Raw genomic sequence first — 21,616 nt, 5'->3', positions numbered from 1 at the left:
TCCGCACCAGTGAGCCATCTTCTCGGCTGCACAGCTTCCTCCATTCCACATGGTGCGTGCGATCACGGAAAGGTCAACCAAAAATGCATTGAATAAGGCAGTCTACAAAGGCTCCAGGGATGGGTGCATGTGCTTCAAAGCCATTTCAAGTACATCAATCAACGGAACGCAAAGAACGAATCAAATGAAAGACTAACTCTGCCATTCGACGAGGATGATGAGCACGATGCCATTGCCAACACAAATTGGAGCTCAGAAATCTTTTTGAATGCTCACTTCATCGACTTTCTGCGACGACGTCGGGGTATGCCGGAGGATCTCCAACATGTATTGATTGCACACACAACTACCTGTGGCATAAATGAGTGACGTGGAACGCAGGCCTTCCAATCCACACGGAAAGGCACAAGTACGATGTGGCTCACTGAGCACTTCAGCATCCACTGGAGACTCCAAGTGCTAATTTGAATCTCCGAAAACTCACGAGGGTACATCAATGCTCACGGTGTGCTTCTTGGTCCATGGTCTCACCGCTGTTTGTGGCCCTTCCTAATGCTACAACCAAGGACAACCATAGATTCGAAAATTTATTTCAGAAGAGGGGCTTGAACAGTATTATCATACCTCAGGTAATTTGAAATTACACAATTCGAACTGTGGAAGCATTTTTTTTTCCACGTGAAGGGAGGCAAGCGAGTTCACCATAGAAGTATACTCATGACACTGGAAATCAGCTTGCACCTGTCAGACTAACGTATGGAATGCCAGCGATTAAAGACAAAAACTTGAGAACAACTGTGCTGAATTGGAAGAACCATGTCCCGAAGAAAACTACCAAACGTGAAATCGACGACACATATCGACCACTCTCATTCTGAATCAGTCATCACCAAATGGCGGACGACGCAGGTGGTCAAGGTGGATTTCGTGGCGGCTTTTGGCTCTGGGCCTCGGGGCCGTGGCCGATGGAGAGGTCGTGGTAAGATCGAAGAGAAAGAGTGGGTGCCAGTCGCTAAACTTGGTCGCCTTGTGAAGGACTTGAAGATAAAGTCTTTGGAAGAAATTTATTTGTTTTCACTTCCAATCAAGGAGTTTGAGATCATCGATTTATTCCTGGGTACCCAGCTCAAAGATGAAGTTCTGAAGATCATGCCAGTACAGAAGCAAACCAGAGCAGGACAGCGCACATGGTTCAAGGCTTTTGTCGCCATTGGGGATTTCAATGGACACATTGGCCTTGGAGTCAAATGCTCCAAGAAGGTGGCGACAGCAATCCGCGGTGCTATTGTCTTGGCAAAGCTATCGATCATACCTGTTCGTCGAGGATACTGGGGGAATGAGATTGGCAAACCACACACAGTGCCCTGTAAGCTGACTGGTCACTGTGGCTCCGTGCTGCTACGTCTGATTCCGGCCCCGCGAGGCACGGGCATTGTTTCTGCTCCCGTGCCTAAAGAGCTTCTGCAAATGTCTGGGATTGATGATTGTTACACCACCTCCCGGGGCTGCACTGCCACGCTCGGAAACTTCGCAAAGGCAACATTTGATGCCATCTCCAAGACCTACAGTTACCTGACTCCAGATTTGTGGAAGGAGACTCATTTTACCAAGGCTCCTTATCAGGAATAGAAAGTACACGAAGTACAGGAAAGTACAGGAAAGTATAAGGAAGAAGGGGTTGGCGAAAAAGAAGTGGGATAGCCAGAGAGATGAAGAGAGTAGGACATAAACAAAGGACGGGACCCTACCTCGAAACACAAACTTACCGATATAACTGATCTATTGGACCTGGCTGTTGTGTGCAGTAAGCTTCCAAATTCGTAACAATATATTGGCTTGACAAGTTGACACAATGACCCACTACGAGAAGACTTGGACTTGGTATGAAGATAACAAAGTGCAGAATTCCACAAAATGTATTGAATAACGTAAATTCAAATTACATCACAGAACAATGCTAATCTACCCTCTATCAGCACTTTTGTCTTTGGTGCAAGCACAACCGCAAAACAATGATGAAAGAAGAAGAAGGAAAGTTTCGATGGAATGAGCGATTTCTTGTACAGGCCCGAAGCGAGTATGAATGAGATCGTCTCATTGTAATCAGGATTGCCAGTGCCAACGAGTTGGAATAATGGGCAAGAATTCCAGTATATCACAGAGTAAATTAATTGAACCCTTTTTAAAGAGATAATTCAGCATACTTATACTTTCATTCTGCATTTTACAAATGAAGTAAATTTTCTCAGTAAATTAATTTCACTTAATCTCTGGAGGCCCTCAGCTGGTGGAGGGCCCTGTCTGCAGCCCATAAAGCCCATGCCTTAATCCGGCACTGCAGTCCTCTAAGACGTCCGGATATGGTGCTCACACGTCTGCAGAGTTAAAAAAAACAATAACAACAACAACAACAACAACAACAATGTTTAAGACCACATTGATGCTAAATACTTCTTAAGAAATAATTGCTTCCACCGCTTCTCACCAAGAAAAAGTAAATGATTTTAGTCTTGCTCATTTGTCATCAAAGAAATTGTGAAAGACCTTAAACAAGCACTTTGCACTTCAGGAAATGTTGACAAACTCGTCAGAAATCCCTCGACCATATCACAGATGTAGCAATCGATACTTGGACGTGTTGTGGGCCGGGGGTGGCAAGGAACGACCGCTATATCTCCCCACCGATGTAGCAATCGATACTTGGACGTGATGTTGTGGGCCGGGGTCGGTGACGACCAGCGTCTTTTATTTTTTTAACGCAGTTTTTATTTTACTAGATGGAGCAATAGGGCCCTCACCCACCGAACACCCCACATTGTCATCATTAAAAGGTCGTCACCGGATAACTCCGGAGTCGACGGGTCATAAAGGACCGTGGTCGCCAATATTTAGACCACTTGTCTATTCCTGAACACAGTGACCGTTTTCCAATTTACCGAAGAAAATACTCCGCTCAGGGGTTCCCAACCTGTGGTACGCGTACCACAGGTGGTACATTTGGACTTTCTCGGTGATGCAGCGGTGCAGCGTACTGCTTTTATTTTTTCCCACGCAGTTTTTATTTTACTTCTCTCTCATGCAGCTTGTGCACGGTAATTAAATTTATATCGAAAGCGGCTGTACACTGACAGCTGTTTATTATCGGCCATTGTGCACAAGTCTTATTATTCGTTTTGTCTCTACACGCCACATTGTCATCATTGCTTATTGCCCAGCTTCTTGTTACCGTTATCGTTCACCAGCATCATGTCAATGCGAAAATATTCGGAGAGTTATCTCAAGTTCGGCTTCACTTCCATCCAAAAGGTGAATTAGAAGCTCCACAGTGTGTGATTTGTGGAAAAGTTCTAGGCAATCAATCTATGAAGCCAAGTCTATTGAAGCGCCATTTTGATTCTGTTCATCCTGAACACAGTGACAAGGACCATGATTTTTTTCGTCGGAAAGAAAATGCCATGAAAAGAGCAGTTTTCAACAGCAGTCCACGGCAGCCGTAAAGGCATCCTACCTAGTCGCACTGAGGTGAGATGGTTATCCCGAGAAAAACCTCACACCGTCGGTGAAAGCTGAGCTCATCCTTCCCACCACAAAGGATATCGTACGTCTCATGCTGGGAGAACAAAGCGCCAAGAAGCTCAATTCTCTTTCGTTGTCAAACAACACAGTTCGGAGGCGCGACTATCATTGAAGAAATGTCAGCCAATATTCCGTGACCAGGTGGTGGCAGAATTCAAGGCATCTCCATGCGGATTTTCTATGCAATTGGATGAGTCAACTGAAGCGTGGCAAATTGTGCCCAACTGTTATGCGTCCGTTCGGTACGTGCATAAAAGCCAAGTTCAAGGATGAAATACTATTTTGCCGCCCGCTTAAAACCACAACGAGAGCAAAGGACGTTTTCGAAGAGGTGTCTTCCGTCTTTGATCAAGTTGGGCTTTGCCATGGGTTGATCTGAAAGGCTGTACTCCAGATGGTGCTCCAGCTATGTTGGGGTGCCCGAGATCAGGTTTCCAAACGCTTGTGAAGGCAGTTGCGCCTGAAGTGCGCGGCCTACACTGTACGATCCACCGCCACGCACTCGCAGCCAAGGCGCTCCCCAAGTATTCCATTGACTGACGTTCTCTCGACCATGATCAAAATTGTGAACCATGTGAAATCCCAGGCTCTCAATTCGTGACTTTTCAAGAAACTTTGCGAGGCTCAACCATCCGACTGGACATAAAGTAAAGTCCTCTTATTCCACATTCTGAGGTGAGATGGTTATCCCGAGGAAATATGGCGGAGCGCGTGTTTGAATCTGTATCGCAAATAAACACGATTTTAGGTGAATTTTGGTACAGTGGTACTCGGTGGGACCACGAACATGTGAAATGGTACCCCCAGTAAAAAAAAGGTTGGAACCCCTGCCCTAAGGAGTGGAAGATAAGGAAACCCTGCAGGGTCGTGCATTGGTCCGCCTGGGGTTCAGGAAATACATCACAAGTCATAACCATTGGTGTTGAGAGTAGTTATTCCGTGACAGTTATAGAACCTACAAGAATTGCTTCGGAACTTTGTGACACCCTCTTGGTAGAGCAGCGATGGTTGTTTGTGTGTGACGTTTTTGAAAGCTTTTCTGGACTCGAACATCATCACCGGACCAACAGGAGGCCACAAAATCCCTGTAAGCCAGGAATAAAGAAATAACAAACTTCGGAGCTTATTTTGAGGAAACGATCCTTTGTGATGTTACCTGCTTACGGATGTGGTCTTGAGCCAGGTGCACAATCTCTTTTCCAACGGTGCGGTAGCCCCGAGCATAGTTGCTGGCTGCATTCTCTTTGCCCGAAATAAGTTGTTCGGGGTGGAAGAGTTGTCCATAAGGACGGGTACTTGTCTATAAGGACTTCATCAGGAGGATGGCACAACCTCAACATCAGGACGAAGGTAAATTACCGCAAAAGCTGGAAGTTCAGAAAGAAGAATAGAGGAAAGATAAGGAGGAGGAAGAAGAAAGTTATCGACAGGTTGCTCACTCCGACACTCACCAATTACGTCCGGTTCCGAATCGATAAGGACGGCACGAGGAACCTGTTTTCCACCATCCCCCTCACAAAAGAAGGTGTTTAAAGAGTTGTTGCCATCCCCATGGTCTTGTCACTGGGCGTTTTTCCATCAGGCTGGATTCCGTGCTCCAGACAACACAGCTCCCAGCACGAATTGCCGATCTGCACGTCCGCCTGGCCTACGTGGATGGAGATGCACTCGCGCTGCGGGACACAAGGTGATCCTTGTGCTTTGACCACTGTTCCCAACCCACAAGGTAATTTATCCATCAACAACTTCCACCACCACCACCCACAAACCAGCTCCGAAGCACCAACATCCACACACCACCAGCCATACACCACCACTCACAAACCACCAGCCATACACCACCACCCACAAACCACCACCTCCACTGCACAATCCCCACACCACCACCCATTCACCCCCAGGGATACCACCACCCACAAACCACCACCCACACTGCACAATACACCACCACCCACACCACCACCCACACCACCACCCACAAACCACCACCATCACAGTGCACAATCTCACTGCACAATCCTTACACCACCAGCCATACACCACCACCCACAAACCACCAGCCATACACCACCAATCACAAACCACCAGCCATACACCACCACCCACAAACCACCACCACCTACACTGCACAATCCCCACACCACCACCCATTCACCACCAGGAATACATCACCACCCACAAACCACCACCCACACTCCACTACCCACACTGCACAATCTCTTCACTGCACAATCCCAACACCACCAGCCATACACCACCACCCACAAACCACCACCACCTCCACTGCGCAATCCCCACACCACTGCCATTCACCACCAGGAATACACCACCACCCACAAACCACCACCCACAAACCACCACCCACACACCACCACCCACACTGCACAATCCCCACACCACCAGTCATACACCACCACCCAAACAACACCACCCATACACCACCACCCACACTGCACAATCCCCACACCACCAGCCATATCCCACCACCCACAAACCACCAGCAATACACCACCACCCACACTGCACAATCCCCACACCACCACCCATACACCACCACCCAAACACCACCACCCATACACCACCACCCACACTGCACAATCCCCACATCACGACCCATACCCCACCACCCACACACCACCACCCACAAACCACCACCACACACTGCACCACCCATACAGCACCACCCACATTGCACAATCCCCACACCACCACCCACACACCACCACCCATACACCACCAACCACCAACCACAACCCACACACCACCATCCATACACCACCACCCACACTGCACAATCCACACACCACCACCCACAACACCACCCACACCACCACCCACACCACCACCCACACCACCACCCACACCACCACCCACACCACCACCCACACCACCACCACAAACCACCACCCACACTGCACTAATCCCATACAGCACCACCCACACTGCACAATCCACACCACACCCACATACCACCATCCACAAACCACCACCACCCACACTGCACAATCCCCACACCACCAGCCATACACCACCACCCACACACCACCACCCACACTGCACAATCCCCACACCACCAGCCATATACCACCCACCACCAATACACCACCACCCACACTGCACAATCCCCACACCACCACCCATACACCACCACACCACAAACCACCACCCATACACCACCACCCACAAACCACCACCCACACACCACCACCCATACAGCACCACCCACTGCACAATCCCCACACCACCACCCCCACACCACCATATACACCACCACCCACACTGCACAATCCCCACACCACCAGCCACATACCACCACCCACAAACCACCACCCATACACCACTACCCACAAACAATCACCCATACACCACCACCCAGCAACCACCCATACACTACCACCCACAAACCACCACCCATACACCACCACCCACAAACCACCACCCACACACCACCACCCATACAGCACCACCCACACTGCACAATCCCACACACCACCACCCACACTGCACAATCCCCACACCACCAGCCACATACCACCACCCACAAACCACCACCCATACACCACCACCCACACTGCACAATCCCCACACCACCAGCCATACACCACCACTCACAAACCAGCTCCGAAGCACCAACACCCACACCACCACCAGTCATACACGACCACTCACAAACCAGCTCCAAAGCACCAACACCCACACACCACCACTCACAAACCATCAGCCATACACCACCATCCATCCACCACCACCCACACTGAACAATTCCCACACCACAAGTCACAAACCAGTAACGAAGCACCACCACCCATACACCACCTAAAAAAGATAAATTCAAATCAAATGGAAGACCAAACAGGTACGAGTTCTGCATTGGAGTCATCAGGAGCAACCTGGACAGGACTCGGGTTTCAGCTGCTGCTCCTCTACTCTCAAACCCATCGAGGTGGAGCCAATTGCGCCTCATTAACAACAACAACAAACCAACAAGTCTGAAGACGATGATGGTTCACGAGCGGTATTTGACCATGTAGATTGTTTCAGAAGTCAAGGATGAGACAATGTGATAATGTTTGATCAAGTTATAAAAATGATCAACATGATGTGGTACGAGTGACAGGTTATTAGCTGCAAAATGTCAAAAACCCGGTTTTGTTCAACAACTTAAAAAATTTGACCTTTGCATAACCTTTAAAGGTCCCAAAACAATGTTGTGGACATTAAAATAAGGAAACAGGATACGTGATATAGCTTATTGGAGTTAGTTCGTCGAAGAAGGTCGCAAACCCGGTTCGATTCCCACAACTTTGAAAATTTGACCTTTGTGAACTTTAAAGGTCAAACGTCAAGGATTATGACCTTTGGTGCAGAACTTCTTCTGGAACATTCCGGGAACAGTATAACGTCATATAGGCTATATGGCATTTCACACTCCTCAGATTATCCATACTTTGATGAAATCAGCGTAAAAACAAACTTGAAGGGGGCGCCACGGGCAAGGTGTTCGAGATAGAGCAAAATGGTTTTCAAGACTTTCGGTGGGGAATGACCTCGAGATTTTGCAGAAAAATTATTGTCATCCTATCTCTCAAAGTTTTGGCGGTCGTCTGATTTTTATGTCAAAATTCGAAATTTTCGAAGTTCGTGACATTGTGACCTTGACCTTGGGACGAAAATGAAAAATCGAGCTCCGTGGGGCTATGCAGGTGCCATTGGGCTAACCAAATACCGAAACCCAAGCCAGATTTGACAAACCCCTCGGAGAAGATGGATTTTTATGTCAAAATCGCAATTTTCTAAGTTCGTGACCTTGTGACCTTGACCTTGGGACGAAAATGAAAAATCGAACTCCGTGGGGCTATGCAGGTGCCATTGGGCTAACCAAATACCGAAACCCCTGCCAGATTCGACAAACCCCCTCGGAGAAGATGCAAATTGAAATCGGCTACCCCCTAAAAACACATGTTTTTGGGGTGTGGCTCCGCCCATAATGGGCGCACCACGCCCATTTTCAGGAAAACACAACAAGATCATGATATAAACCTCCCACCAAAATTTCATCAGGATTGGATCAAAACCCACGGAGCTATGCTCGAGACAGACAGACAGACAGACAGACACACAACAATAACGAATATAGGTTCATTCCATGTCAAATCATCAAAGAATCTGCCGTCATCTCTAAGATTTTTGTAAAATTTTTGGAACCAATTGGGACCCATGAAAAAAAAAAAATGTATCCTTCAAATTTCCTCAAATTCATCCCAGAGGTACCTTATGATGTCAAGAAGCTTCCACATAAGTTTTGTGATGGGCACTCCAATAGTTTCTGAGATATGAGCAATAATGTACATGTACGTATGGCATATAGGTTCGAAAATCAGCATTTGTAATGTATTATACAATCATTCTAACCTCGCCATGACAGGGAACACAGGGAACGACCATCAATTGCTTTGAAGTATCATATACTTTCATTTTCAACTGGGCCTGAGGGGAAGAAACAAGTGCTGCTGTTGCTGCATTGAAGAGGAAATTGAAAGCCAAAGTCAGGTTCGTGAACACTGTGTACTTGAACTCACTTATTGATTGTATAATACATTTTTTGGGGGATTCACGATTGAAGTTTATATTTTGTGATAACCTTTTTGTGGTTGTAGGTAGGAAAATGTTGCCCTGACAAATTCATAGGGCATGAAAATACCTTTAAAATGACACCAAAACGAGCTCTCCAGGTGTTATACTTTTAGAGATATGGCCATTTGAATTCGCGACGTCGTGCTAATTAGTCCAAAGTTCGTTAGTCTGTATCTCACTAATTAAGAGGCTGTGAGCAAAAATATTTGAGTTCTTGCCGTTTTTCATGGGTCCCAATTGGTTCCTAAAGTTTTACAAAAATCTGAGAGATGACGGCAGATTCTTTGATGATTTGACATGGAATGAGCCTATAGTGGTCACTTAAACAGGGGTTTCCTTGGAAGCCGGTTACCTGGATCTGGTTACCTGGCCGGTTTGAACTCAGGATCCTGGGATCCCAAACCCGCCAACCATCAAGGGCTGATGATTCAGTGTTCTTTAATAAATCGTCTCGCTCCCTCTTGGTGGGATTCTAGATCTGTTACCATGGCGACACCGACACATATCAGGGTGTGTCGGGGTGCACACCCGATCCGGGTTTGAGCGGTGTATAGCCTCGGAATCGCTTCGCCGCGCTGGTCTCCATCGGATTTTTTATTCTCTGGAGGGTGAAGGTCTTTCGTGGAAAATAAAAATGACACCTAAAATGGAAGACAATTCGAACAATAACATAAGACGAAAGAGTTGGTTTAACGGTTAAACGGTTCACTGTACGTACAGTGCATGGATCGGCATGGCGACCCGAGTCGGAAACACAGATTCCCCTTTTTCTTGTCTGGACGTCCAGTTCGAGGCTCCGCGTCCGGCTGACGTCGCCACTTCACTGCTCTTTGATTATTTCATAAGGAATAAAGTGAAGTTGAAACCAAACGAAGTTCATGAACTTTTACTTCTGTTTCTTCGCATATTACAGGTGGGAAACGTGCGGGAGTTTAAACACATCATGTGCACCACCCCACCACAAATCACCACCTCACCACAAATCACCACCCCACCACAAATCACCACCCCACCACAAATCACCACCCCACCACAAATCACCCCCCCACCGCAAATCACCACCCCACCACAAATCGCCCCCACCACAAATCACCACCCCACCACAAATCACCACCCCACCACAAATCGCCCCCCACCACAAATCACCACCCCACCACAAATCACCACCCCACCACAAGTCACCACCCCACCACAAGTCACCCCCCACCACAAATCGCCCACCTCCACCACAAATCGCCCCCCACCCACCTCTGCCATGTGTACAGCACCTCCACTACCACCATATGTCGTTCCCCCCACCTCCACCATTTGTCTCACACCCCTATCTCCACCATGTGTCCAGGACCCCCACCTCCACCATGTGTCTCGCACCCCTATCTCCACCATGTGTCCAGGACCCCCACCTCCACCATGTGTCTCGCACCCCTATCTCCACCATGTGTCCAGGACCCCCACCTCCACCATGTGTCTCGCACCCCTATCTCCACCATGTGTCCAGGACCCCCACCTCCACCATGTGTCTCGCACCCCTATCTCCACCATGTGTCCAGGACCCCCACCTCCACCATGTGTATCACAGCCCTATCTCCACCATGTGTCTCACACCCCCATCTCCACCATGTGTCCAGCACCCTTATCTCCACCATGTGTCTCGCACCCCTATCTCCACCATGTGTCCAGGACCCCCACCTCCACCATGTGTCTCACACCCCTACCTCCACCATGTGTATCACACCCCTATCTCCACCATGTGTCTCACACCCCTATCTCCACCATGTGTCTCACACCCCTATCTCCACCATGTGTCTCACACCCCTATCTCCACCATGTGTCTCACACCCCTATCTCCACCATGTGTCTCACACCCCCATCTCCACCATGTGTCTCACACCCCTACCTCCACCATGTGTCTCGCACCCCCATCTCCACCATGTGTCCAGGACCCCCACCTCCACCATGTGTCTCGCACCCCTATCTCCACCATGTGTCTCACACCCCCACCTCCACCATGTGTCTCGCTCCTCCACGTCCACCATATGTTGTTCCCCCCATCTCCACCAAGTGTCGCACCGTTCCCACCTTGCCTCTGCCCCTCCCTCTGTCCCGCATTTTTCACTTGTGTAATTATCATATTTCTATTCTCTCCTGTTGTATTCTTCTTCCTCATTTCTCATTTCTCCCCTTCTTTTTCGTCCTCCCCAAACCTTTATCCCAGCAATTTTCTGCCATTGACTTTAATCTCCCTCCCCCCTCCCCTCCCCCTCCCCTTGCCCTTCCATTCTTGTTCACTGATGTTTTTTATTCTGGTATTTATTTTTCCACTTTCCCATAACAGGGCCCTGATTTGAGCTTCCCGGACCTTTGCATCCGCGTGGAGTCTTTCTCACACGAGCTGGCGTACCACCTGTACATCAGGTGAGTTCTCGAGCACGAGCTGCGAGAAAAAGAGGCCTCGAAGGTGGAATGGAAGAAATGCAAAAAAATAAAACCCCCAAACTCAAACATCCTCACTTTGTTGATGTTTTTGTTTCCGCTTTTTGTGGACAATGGGACAGCTGGGTTTTTGCTGACCTTCACTGACAGCACACAAACACCAAACACTTGATATTTTGCTCTGACGTTCATGAAATCTCTGCACATTGTGCTTTGTTCGTCGGTAGAATGAAAGCCTTCATGGATGACGGAGTGCAAGAGCTGTCAGATTTCATTGCCCAGCTCTCTGCTCAACTGTCCGGCTCAACTTCCGCCCTGCATGCTAACAGCATTCTGGGTACGTTTGTGATTTGAACTTCTCACTTCGAGTATTTTCCATGTACGGATCACCTTCTCAAGACTCTGCTTCGCCACACACACACACACACACACACACACACACACACACACACACACACACACACACACACACACACACACACACACACACACACACACACACACACACACACACACACACACACACGGGACTCTTCCTGTTACTTCATGGTTAGCGCCGAAGGTCAAACATATTTGACCGCAAGGTCAAATTTTCAAGTTTTAGGAACCATATCGTGTTAGACCTCAAATTGAACACCTCGATGAGTGCTTTCTAGATATGTCAACCTTGAGACATTATGACGTCATTTGGTGACGTTATGAGGAAAAAGCATATTTTTCATGGTTACTCTGTAGAACGATTCTCATCGGAATCTCTCGTTGGCAGGTATTCCTCAAGGAGTCGCTCCTGGTGGATAGCAGCTCTGTTCACCTCAGTGTGACCTTTAAGAAGTCACACGTGGTCACCTTTTGGCAAGATACGGGTCATTTGTTATTTGTTGTTTTTGTTGTTGTTTTTCAAACATTCAAACCATCTTCAAAAATGAAGCTCGAATCTTGAAAACGATTAATCGTGTTCACCCAATTTGTCTCCATTCGCCATTCACCTGGAGCTCCATCAGACAAAATAACCAAGTCAGATGATATTAACAACGATTGTAATATGTCCGTGCTGTTTTCCTGTTTTTGTTGCCATCCACCCACCCATCCATAGTGATGTTTGCACGTCGCACGGCGCTTGCCTTCAACAAGCTCTCGTTCTTCCAGGCTCAGCGGTTTCACATCCTCCTCCAGAAATACTTCCACGTAGAATCCGTGCCTAGAGAGCAAAGTCACATCGTTGTGAGGAGCGACACGCCACCAACGGACAACGAGGCATGTTTGACCGGGTGCTCGTTCAACCGGGTCCTTGCAGATCGGATGGAATCCCCATGGAGAACACCGGAGGATTTTCAAGAGGATGGATGGCAGCCGTGAGTGGCATCCAGGGAAAGGCTGGAGACGTTTGCAACAAGTCTTTGCAAACACAATGAATAAAAATTGTGTTAAACTGTTAAATGTAATTTGTATAAGGAGTTCAGCATTTGGTGATTTTGATTTTTTTAAAATTTCGATTTGTTGTTGTTGTTTGTTGTTGTTGTTGTTGTTGTTACAGCAATGTGTCAAACACCAAGTCCATGACCCTTCCTGACACGCCAACCATTTCCTTATCAAACCGACAAGCTGAGATTTTCATTTCTGAGCAGGTACGGTGCTGTCATGTTTATCCTTCTGTCTTCCACCGTCTCCTCTCCGGCCTCGTCCCCCTGCTCTGTCTGTGATCTGTCCCACTTATATTTCCACAGGGCGCTCGAGGCCCGCCAAAAACCCCCTTTCGGCTGAAACTGCCGAAATCAAGAATCACTGCTCGCCTTCACTCTTTCATTCCTCTCTTTTTTCCCGCCTCTGGGACAAACTCCCACACTCTCTTCAATCCCACTCCTCCCTCCAGATCTTCAAAACAGATGTTCACCACCATCTCATGTCGTGTCTTCCCCCCAAACAAAATCTTGCTCTTTTCTGCCCCCGTTAATCCACCCCAAACCCACCTCCTTCAAATTCGCTGTTTTCCTTCCTGAAAGTTCATGTCGTGTCCATCTTGTTTCCGCCGCGTACCTCGCCCCGTCCCTCTCCCTCCCACGGATCTCCTGTTGTCCCTGTTCCCCACGATTTTGTGCTTCCCTCTCCCGCCCCTCTTGTCTCCTGCCTTGTTATATGTTCTGTGTGTCAGCTCTTACACGAGCCTCGACATGGTGTACCAAAATAGTAATTATAATAACAATCCTTCATTCTCACAGAAACGACTCCATCTCGGTTGCTGCGCCGTCACTGCGCTGTGTTTGCAGGTATCGCTCTTATCGTGGAACGAAGAGGCCGCGGAAAACCCTGTTGCCATGCAAGCTCACATATCGGAGATCCTTGATAGCAATCCTCACTTCACACGCGCTGTAAGCTCGTCATTCTGCCAAACTCTCTCCGTGTCCTTCTCTTTCCTTGACTCGGTTTCTTTCTTTGTCTTCTTTTGTCCCCCATGCAATCATACTTCTTGTATCACTCCCCACCCAGCACTATCTCACTTACTTGAACTTCATGCGTCTGAGGGATGTTTATTCTGCAACACACGCCCTACACCACTACTTTGACCGGGGACCGACCCTCATCGCAGATAACGTTGTGGGAGAAGTGCTCGACAACCACAGGAGCTTGCGCTATGCTGCACTTTCCAAAGCTGCCCTTCACTATCAGTTGGGCCACCTGTAAGCCGGGACAACAACAGTGCATCGATACTTATTGCTCTTCTCTTTTGTGTCCCTATGTGGTTGGTTAATTTTGCAGTCATTGCTGGGTTCTAAAAAGTAAAATTAGAGGTGAGTGGGAAGGGGGAGGGTCACACCGACATTGAGGAATATGCAAACCACTTTACGAGGGGAGGGGACATTAGCTCTTCTTCTCAAATTTGTTTGAATGTTTAATGAGGCTTCACCCATCATCTGCGGTGAGTAATTTTTCGGCATCTGATTTGAAATGTGCAACCGAGTGCAATAACTTTTACTTCCTTCCTGTTGTTTGACTCGTGATTCATGTTAATTTTCCCCTTTGTCACGTGATTGCATTTTGTGCCAAAAGTGGGAAAACGTACCTTTTTTTTACAGTTTCGAATGAATGAACTTGTGGAGTGACGTGTTTTTTTTGCGCATGTGTCTTGCTCGTCAGCGAAGAGACCGAACTGGCCTTGCAAGGAGCTGTACAGAAGGGCCAGGTGGCAGCGGATCACGTTTGTCTGCAGCATCATTGCCAGGTGCGTTCCGTGCCGAGTATCGTTGAACGAAACTCCGACTCGGATCGATCGATTGTCGCGAGTGCTTTGTATGCATTTCATACCCTAGGAAATGTAAAAGTTTAAAAAAAAAAGAAGTAAAAGAGTTTTTGTGACGTCATATGTTGCCCTCAAACAGAGATGGCTGGCGCAGCTGGAACAACTGAAGGGATTACGTGGTCAAGCACTTCGACAGCACTTTGTCAGGAAGGTTTCCAGCCCGAAATCGGTCAGAACTCCGACCTCGCTCGTCCACCCTGAACAGTCGATTTACTGCCCTGTATCATGTCTTACTTTCTATTTGCAATGTATTGACACACTGATCGACACGTCCAATAACATACGTCTTCACCCTCTTCACCCTTTCGCATGGAAGACCACCTCATTGGGCCTTCAAGTGCTGCTGAGACAACTGGCCACCACCGACAGCTCTCCTTCGATGGTGTTTGAGGCCATGTCCATGCTGAATACTCTGCACGCCAGTGGACTGTTTTCTGACCTGTACGCCCTCGGGTGTGTGCAGCGTGCTTCTCTGTGGCGCATGTACGGCAAAAGGTGTGACGGTATCTGCTCTTCGCACGAAACGCCGTCATTCTTTCTCGCCATTAGCTGCTCATTGATTTTACTCTCCTTGGGATCAAAAAGTATTCCTGTAAAATTGATCGTGTGGATATTGACAAACACTTCCTCCTTAAATTGCTCCGTAATAGCACCGAGATGGCTGGCTCCCTTAGATATCGTACACCTGCCCTCGAGGAATCTAATCTGGGTTTGGTTCCTGAGGGATTCTCCCAGTTTTCACCTTCTGCGTCCCTTTCGGTTTGAAGCAACCTGAGCTTCCCGTCCCTTCAGTGGAAAGGATTAAATTCTACTTAAACCCTGTCTTCTCTTTCTACCGTCCCTTCCTTTCCAGGGAAGACCATTCCATGCATTCACTATTCTCTGACTTAAAGGTCCCTCCCTGACTTATTACTGTCCAAACTCTCAGGCAATGCTCCCTGGTCCGAACAATGTCTGTTCTGCTGAAAGAAAAAAAAAACACTCTTCTGCACTTGTTTTGTCTATGTCCTTCATTAGCCTCATGACAGCCCCTCGTGCCAGCAAAATGGAAGTCGTGCTTTTATATCTTGCAAAATAACGACACAGATAAAATGGCACATCCTCCATTCTGCACTTGCTCATCACAAACTTTCCATCCAATCTCTCTGGCTGACACATGGGAGTGACCTCAACGTCACAGGTCATGGGTGTGGTTCCTGTTTGCACAGGCCAATTGGCGAGGACTGCAATCAGCCCTCTCAAAAAATGGATTGGGCTGTCATCTCCACAGCATCTGAGCTTCGGAATGCTCGTACTTATGGTCAAGCAGCTTACTTTGTCACCGCGAAAGAATAACTTCATTTGGAGGAACTGTCGGTCACTCCGTAAGGTTAACGACAATAAATACGTCTATGGTGTACACCTCACCCCACCCCCCCCCGTCCCCCAATCCCTCTCCCATCCCCTCGCTTTCCCTTGTACTCACGGGTCGACCGGACTTTGTGTCTTTCACACCCAAGGAGGGAGAAAAAGGTCTGGTCAGCCTTCGGCCTGCTTCAGGCTTCCTCTTTCACACGGAAGGTACTCAATTCACAGCAGCTTACGAAATGCTCACTTCCCGTTAAAAGCAACTCTATTTTACAGATCTAGAACTTATAATAATGATAACAGTTCCCTCACAAGGAAGTTGACTGTAAGAAGAGGCCATCAAAGCCTGCACTGGTTTGATCAACCTGTGATTATCCTTTTAAATGCTGAGTATCAAGCAAGGAAGCAGCACGGACTGCTTTAGAACTCTTTGGTGTGATTCGGCTGGGGTTTGAACCGCCGACTTCCCCCGACGCTCTCACCATAACGCAGCCAAGGCTGCTCAGAAGACCCTTGAAGACAGCAAATGATCCCCAATTCGATCGTGTGTAAAATATTGTTTTGGTTTTAATATAAACCGGAAACGTTGAATTGAATACAGATTTTTTTTTTTTTATCCACTGAAGTGAACAGCCTCGTCACGTGAGCTGTCACATTCACCGGCACACATTTTATTTTGTCATCCCCAGTCGCCTGGCAACGCAACAGAGCCAGGTGGTGCTTTTCTTTCCAACGCGAGACAAACATCTCGGTGAAGGGAGCGTTGAGCTTGGCACGGAGTGCGTGTGCGTCGCACTGTGCCACCTCGCCGAAACACATGCAGCGCAGGTGAGCACTTCCGAGCAAACCAAGCCTTTCGACCACAGTCTCCGCAGCTATCTATGTACTATTCCACTGTATCCAATGCTGCCAACCCCACGAGGTGGAAATAATTAGAGCCAGTGAAGAAAAAAGAAGCAGTTAGTGTACAATGCCGCGTACTCTTTGTACTCATTTTTAAGTGGTGTGAAAATATCTTTGTGCAAAGTGGCTTTTTCTGGTTTACTTTCAAGTCAAGAGATGATAAAATGGAAACAATTGTCATGAACCTTGAACCAAACGCAGATTTCATGGATTTTAAGTAATAATAATTTCCACATCGGATCACAAAATTTTTTTTGTTCTGCCTTCATCGGCTAAAACTTTTAATCCTTAACATTCATTGGATTGCCATGTTATTTTTTTTAAGAAAAACAGCTTCGTTTTGCTTTGCTCAAATATAATTTTTGCTTTTGTTGTTTTTGTTTTGTGCACCATTTCTGGTGACCCTTGGCTTTTGAAGGGAAGATGCATGGCAGCCATGGAAATCCTGAAGTACGCCCAGCAGCGCTTTCTGCCGCACTCCCAATCTGCTAAGGTGTGTGCTGATCAATCGATGGGTCATGCTTGGAAAACTTTTTTATATCATAAATTTTACATATAGAGTTATAATATATAATAATATAAATTATATATAAATAAATATAATATAATATTGTTACGGCTGTGGAAATTCGCAAACCACCATTCAGGGCACGTAGGTGAGATAGCTCTAAGTACATGTGTAGTTAGCCCCAAACCCGTTGTTTAGAGGGAATTTATGTGATTCATTCGGGCTGCGATGCTTTGAGATAGCCGTTTTTCTGTTCTATCTTTATTTTGGACCAACCACGTCTCAACCGCCATAACCATCAAACCACCACCGATAAACCCTCCACCACCCTCACCTCTCTCCTTCTACGGCCATTCCCGCACCACCTGTGAAAACTGAGCATCGGGCTGTCTTGGGCTCGTTCAAGATACGCACCGAGCCGCGAGTGCAAATAGTGGCCTTTCCGAGGGAGAATTCGGATCAAGAACGCTAGACGCCCACTTCTGATCCGTCCAATTGGGGGGCGCGGAGCAGCTTGGCTCCGCCTCCAGGTGCGTCTGTGTGAAATCCATATATGCAAATTCTAGGATCAGGGGAGGTTCACGCCCACTTTTCCTCCGTCCAATTGGCGAGCATGGCTTCGCCCCCGAGGTCATTCTGATCCGGAAATTTTCATATTGTTTTCTCCTGCCGGCCTGTAGGGCGGCGAGCGCAGGGCGAATCGTGGAAGAGTCAGTTTTTGGTTGGAGAGCAGAGTGTGGCAGAGAGTGGAGTCGGGTGGCGAAGGCATCGAGTTGGGTTCTGCAGTCGGCTGAGGAGAGTTGTGGGAAGAGGCCAAGGAGCTTGGGTCCGAGGCGAGAAGGACGGCGGTCGGCGACGAGGTCGCGGTAGGAGATCGCTCGTCGCAGGACCCAAGTCAGCCAGCTATTCTCCCTCCCCCAGGGCATCAACGATTCCCCCTTTTCCCCCGCGCTGAGATGGTGCAACGGGGGGGGGGGCACCGTTCCCACCCCACTCCAGGCGTCGTGCCGGCGGGACCCGCCGGGGAGCGCGGAGTCGGGGGCATGGCCATGCGGCCACATCTGCAACTCGTCCGCCAGCGCGTCGCGAGGACGCGGGTGGGACCCACCCGGTCTCGCGGACCTGGCCGCTCCTTCGGGTCACGCGCGCATGTTGGCCTGCAGGCCCGTCTGCCCCCTTGTCTATGAGGGTGGCTTCTTTCCTTTGCTTTTGAGTGAATGTGTGTTGGCGCCGTCTGTAAAGTAGAGCTGTATGGGTGTTGCCGTGTGTGCGCGTAATCGGTAATAACTCTGCGTCCTCGTTGCTTTTATTGTTTGGGTTGCGAAATGTGCATTTTGACTGTATGGCTGTATATGTGTGCTTTCCGTGTGTCGCGTAATAAATGTGCATTGTGTGAACTGTTTTCCCATTTCGCTTCGTCTTTTCTTTAATTGAATCTCCATCTTGCTTCACGTAAAGGGTTGGTAGTGGGCTTAATACGCCCGATAATTAATCGGAACCGTTGAGGCCGACGATAACACCGCTCGGTTATCACTGTAGCACGGAACGGACCGCTTAAGCGGTTCATGTCCGGAGTCGGCCTATGGCGTGGTGCGATCACCCGGTCGACCATTCGCGCAGGTACTTAGGTAGATCAAATTTGGCGAGCGACCCTATCCTGCGCGGGTGGGCAATTGGCACGATCGTGGTGAGGTTAAACCCCCACCCGTGACTAGCTCCCGGCGTTGGTCCGAGAGGGTCACGACTGAATTGTCCGTCCGGTGGGTGAGGCGGCCGCCATTCGAGTCGAGCGGCCGATCGCACGCCGGCAGGCGCGAATTCGCAACAATATATAAAATATAATTTAATAAATAAATAAAGCTCTTTATAACCTCTCAAAATAAAGCTCGAATGAAGCTAATCATGAGGATGAAAAAGGAAGACGGTATTGAGTGAGTCCATTGTTGAGTGTATCGAAAAGGGCGTTGAATGGTGAATTGTGGTTACAGTCGATTAACCAGCATGACAAATAATATTGAGCCAAAAATTAATTTGAGATGTACTTCAGAATGGCTTAATTTTGGCGGGAACATTTGGCGTGCCATACACGTGTGCAGCGGATCATTTCGAAACGACTGCCTTTTTGGAGCATACAGTGGCCTGCAAAAGTGTTCACCCCGACCAATAATGACATATTGAGATGAATTATAAATTCCTAGAAACACCTTCTCCCTGGGGGAGCGGCAAGGGGGGGGGGGTTATGTTGTTGTCCTTTTTCAAACGTATAGGACAAAATACCTCTCGCTGCATTAATCAATACACCTGCACTGGAAAACATTGGAACAGGAATATTGTGCTGCACTGTAAAGGGTGGGGACTTGTAATACCCTCTCCCACCTGGAGCGGCGCTACACAATACACATTTACTTGGAGAATTTGCATCCCCCCTCCCTCCCCTCCAAGACAAACAGCAAAGATAAAACACCCCGATGCACTAATTGGGGACATGCTGATCCTATGTAGCAAGTCTGGATGTAATTGGCCCGAAACTGTCGGAGGGGTAGCGCGACAAACACACACACAACTGAACCGATCAAACGAAACAGTGTTGTCGTTGAAGGACGTAACATGTCAGGAATACCTGTAAAAAATGTGCAAATCAAAATTCTCTGGTTGTAAAGGTATTCAGCCCCTCAGGTCAGTACTTGGTGGAAGCACCTTTGGCAGCAATGACTGCGACGAGTCGTTCTGTGTGGGTCTCCACCAGCTTTGCACAGTGAGCTGGTGAAATATTTGCCGATTGTTCACGTGACAATTGCTCTCGTTCTGGCAAGTTTGATTGGGATCGTCGATGGACTGCAATCTTCAAGTTTGCCATCTGTGGCATGAGGACGAGAACCCCGACTCGAGTCATCCATTCCGGAAGAACCAGCCCCTCCGCCACCCCAAACCAAACGGCCTTGCAAAGGTCGAGAGGAAGGAGGTAGGTCGCAGAGGTCAGGTCCGCCGAAAGGCCGAGTCGTAGAGCAGACGCGGAAACATCGACTGTATTGCGCCGTCATGATCGCCCTTTAACACCTACGCTAGCACCCGGTTCTTCCTCAATGAGGAGAGAACTTGGGTGCGGCAAGTATGCAGGAGGGCTATAAGGGCTCCCGGGGATGACGTCACGACGCAGGCTTTCCAGCCCCGTTCGGGAATCACGATCACCTGATCCAGGTGGAGTCTGGGTGGTATGATTCGTCTTCCACTTCTGAACGATGGATGTCATCGTACTCAAAGGGACAATGAGTGACTTGGAAATCCTCTTACAACCCTCTCCTGAACGGTGCTTCTCCACCACTTCATGTCTGACTTCCTTGGAAAGCTCCTTTGTCTTCATGTTTTCTTGTTGGGTGACCAAGTGAGTTTCATCTTAAAACTCCTTCGACAAGAGACAAGTGGGGGAGATCAATTTTTAAGTAAAACCACCGATTACATACAGGTGAAACCTATTACAATTGTTTTGTCCGAACACACACTTTCAAACAATTTGCTCTTGAAATTATTTACGGTTAATTAGGCAAAGGGTTTGAATACTTATGCGAGTGAGAGTCATCTGATTTTTCTGCCGATCTAATTTATTCACATTTTACCTGCTTTTTTAGCTTGATCACTTTGGAGTAGTTTGTGAAGACGATATCTATTAAGTCTGGTTTGAAAGCGTCATGAAGTAAGCTCAGGTGGTATCAAATTGTGAAAACATTGGAGGGGCTGAATACTTCCGCGGGCCACTGTACCTGAAATTCCCTGAAGTTGAAGTTTGCACGATCCAGTTGGTTTCCCTGAATAAGTGCTCATGTTGCAGTGACGCATCACAGGGTTTGTTGTTGTGTCATTCCTTTTTTCACTCGAGGCTTATTATCCAATCAATGTTGTTAAAATGGCTTTTAGAATTGAGC

At 48.1% G+C, this 21,616-nt stretch overlaps 1 protein-coding gene and 1 pseudogene across 6 annotated transcripts in view; both read left to right on the top strand.

The window, feature by feature from the left end:
- Positions 1–801: 801 nt before the first annotated feature.
- Positions 802–1,645, top strand: LOC147006429 (small ribosomal subunit protein uS5 pseudogene; annotated as a pseudogene).
- A 7,885-nt stretch (positions 1,646–9,530) lies between these two features.
- LOC147006428 (anaphase-promoting complex subunit 5-like) overlaps positions 9,531–21,616 on the top strand; it is a 19,976-nt gene continuing 7,890 nt past the window's right edge. The window contains exons 1-12 of one of the 6 annotated variants that reach the window (XR_015054848.1): positions 9,531–10,123; positions 11,546–11,625; positions 11,871–11,980; positions 12,737–12,995; positions 13,178–13,268; positions 13,860–14,009; positions 14,128–14,318; positions 14,776–14,860; positions 15,018–15,107; positions 15,255–15,433; positions 16,975–17,113; positions 17,607–17,681. Coding sequence is in view for 4 of the 6 variants with exons in the window: in XM_085868819.1 (XP_085724945.1) it covers positions 9,944–10,123; positions 11,546–11,625; positions 11,871–11,980; positions 12,737–12,995; positions 13,178–13,268; positions 13,860–14,009; positions 14,128–14,318; positions 14,776–14,860; positions 15,018–15,107; positions 15,255–15,433; positions 16,975–17,113; positions 17,607–17,681 (1,629 nt within the window). In the remaining 2 variants the exon portion in view is untranslated. The remainder of the gene's footprint in view (positions 10,124–11,545; positions 11,626–11,870; positions 11,981–12,736; positions 12,996–13,177; positions 13,269–13,859; positions 14,010–14,127; positions 14,319–14,775; positions 14,861–15,017; positions 15,108–15,254; positions 15,434–16,974; positions 17,114–17,606; positions 17,682–21,616) is intronic. The other 5 variants (XR_015054847.1, XM_085868821.1, XM_085868819.1 and 2 more) reach the window with 5 other exon arrangements.

Source organism: Eptatretus burgeri, unplaced genomic scaffold (assembly GCF_056783735.1).
Source record: "Eptatretus burgeri isolate ZD-2024b unplaced genomic scaffold, Ebu_testis_v1 Ebu_testis_scaffold_3177, whole genome shotgun sequence".
Taxonomy (NCBI): Eukaryota; Metazoa; Chordata; class Myxini; order Myxiniformes; family Myxinidae; genus Eptatretus; species Eptatretus burgeri.
This window is presented reverse-complemented; position numbering and strand designations above follow the sequence as displayed.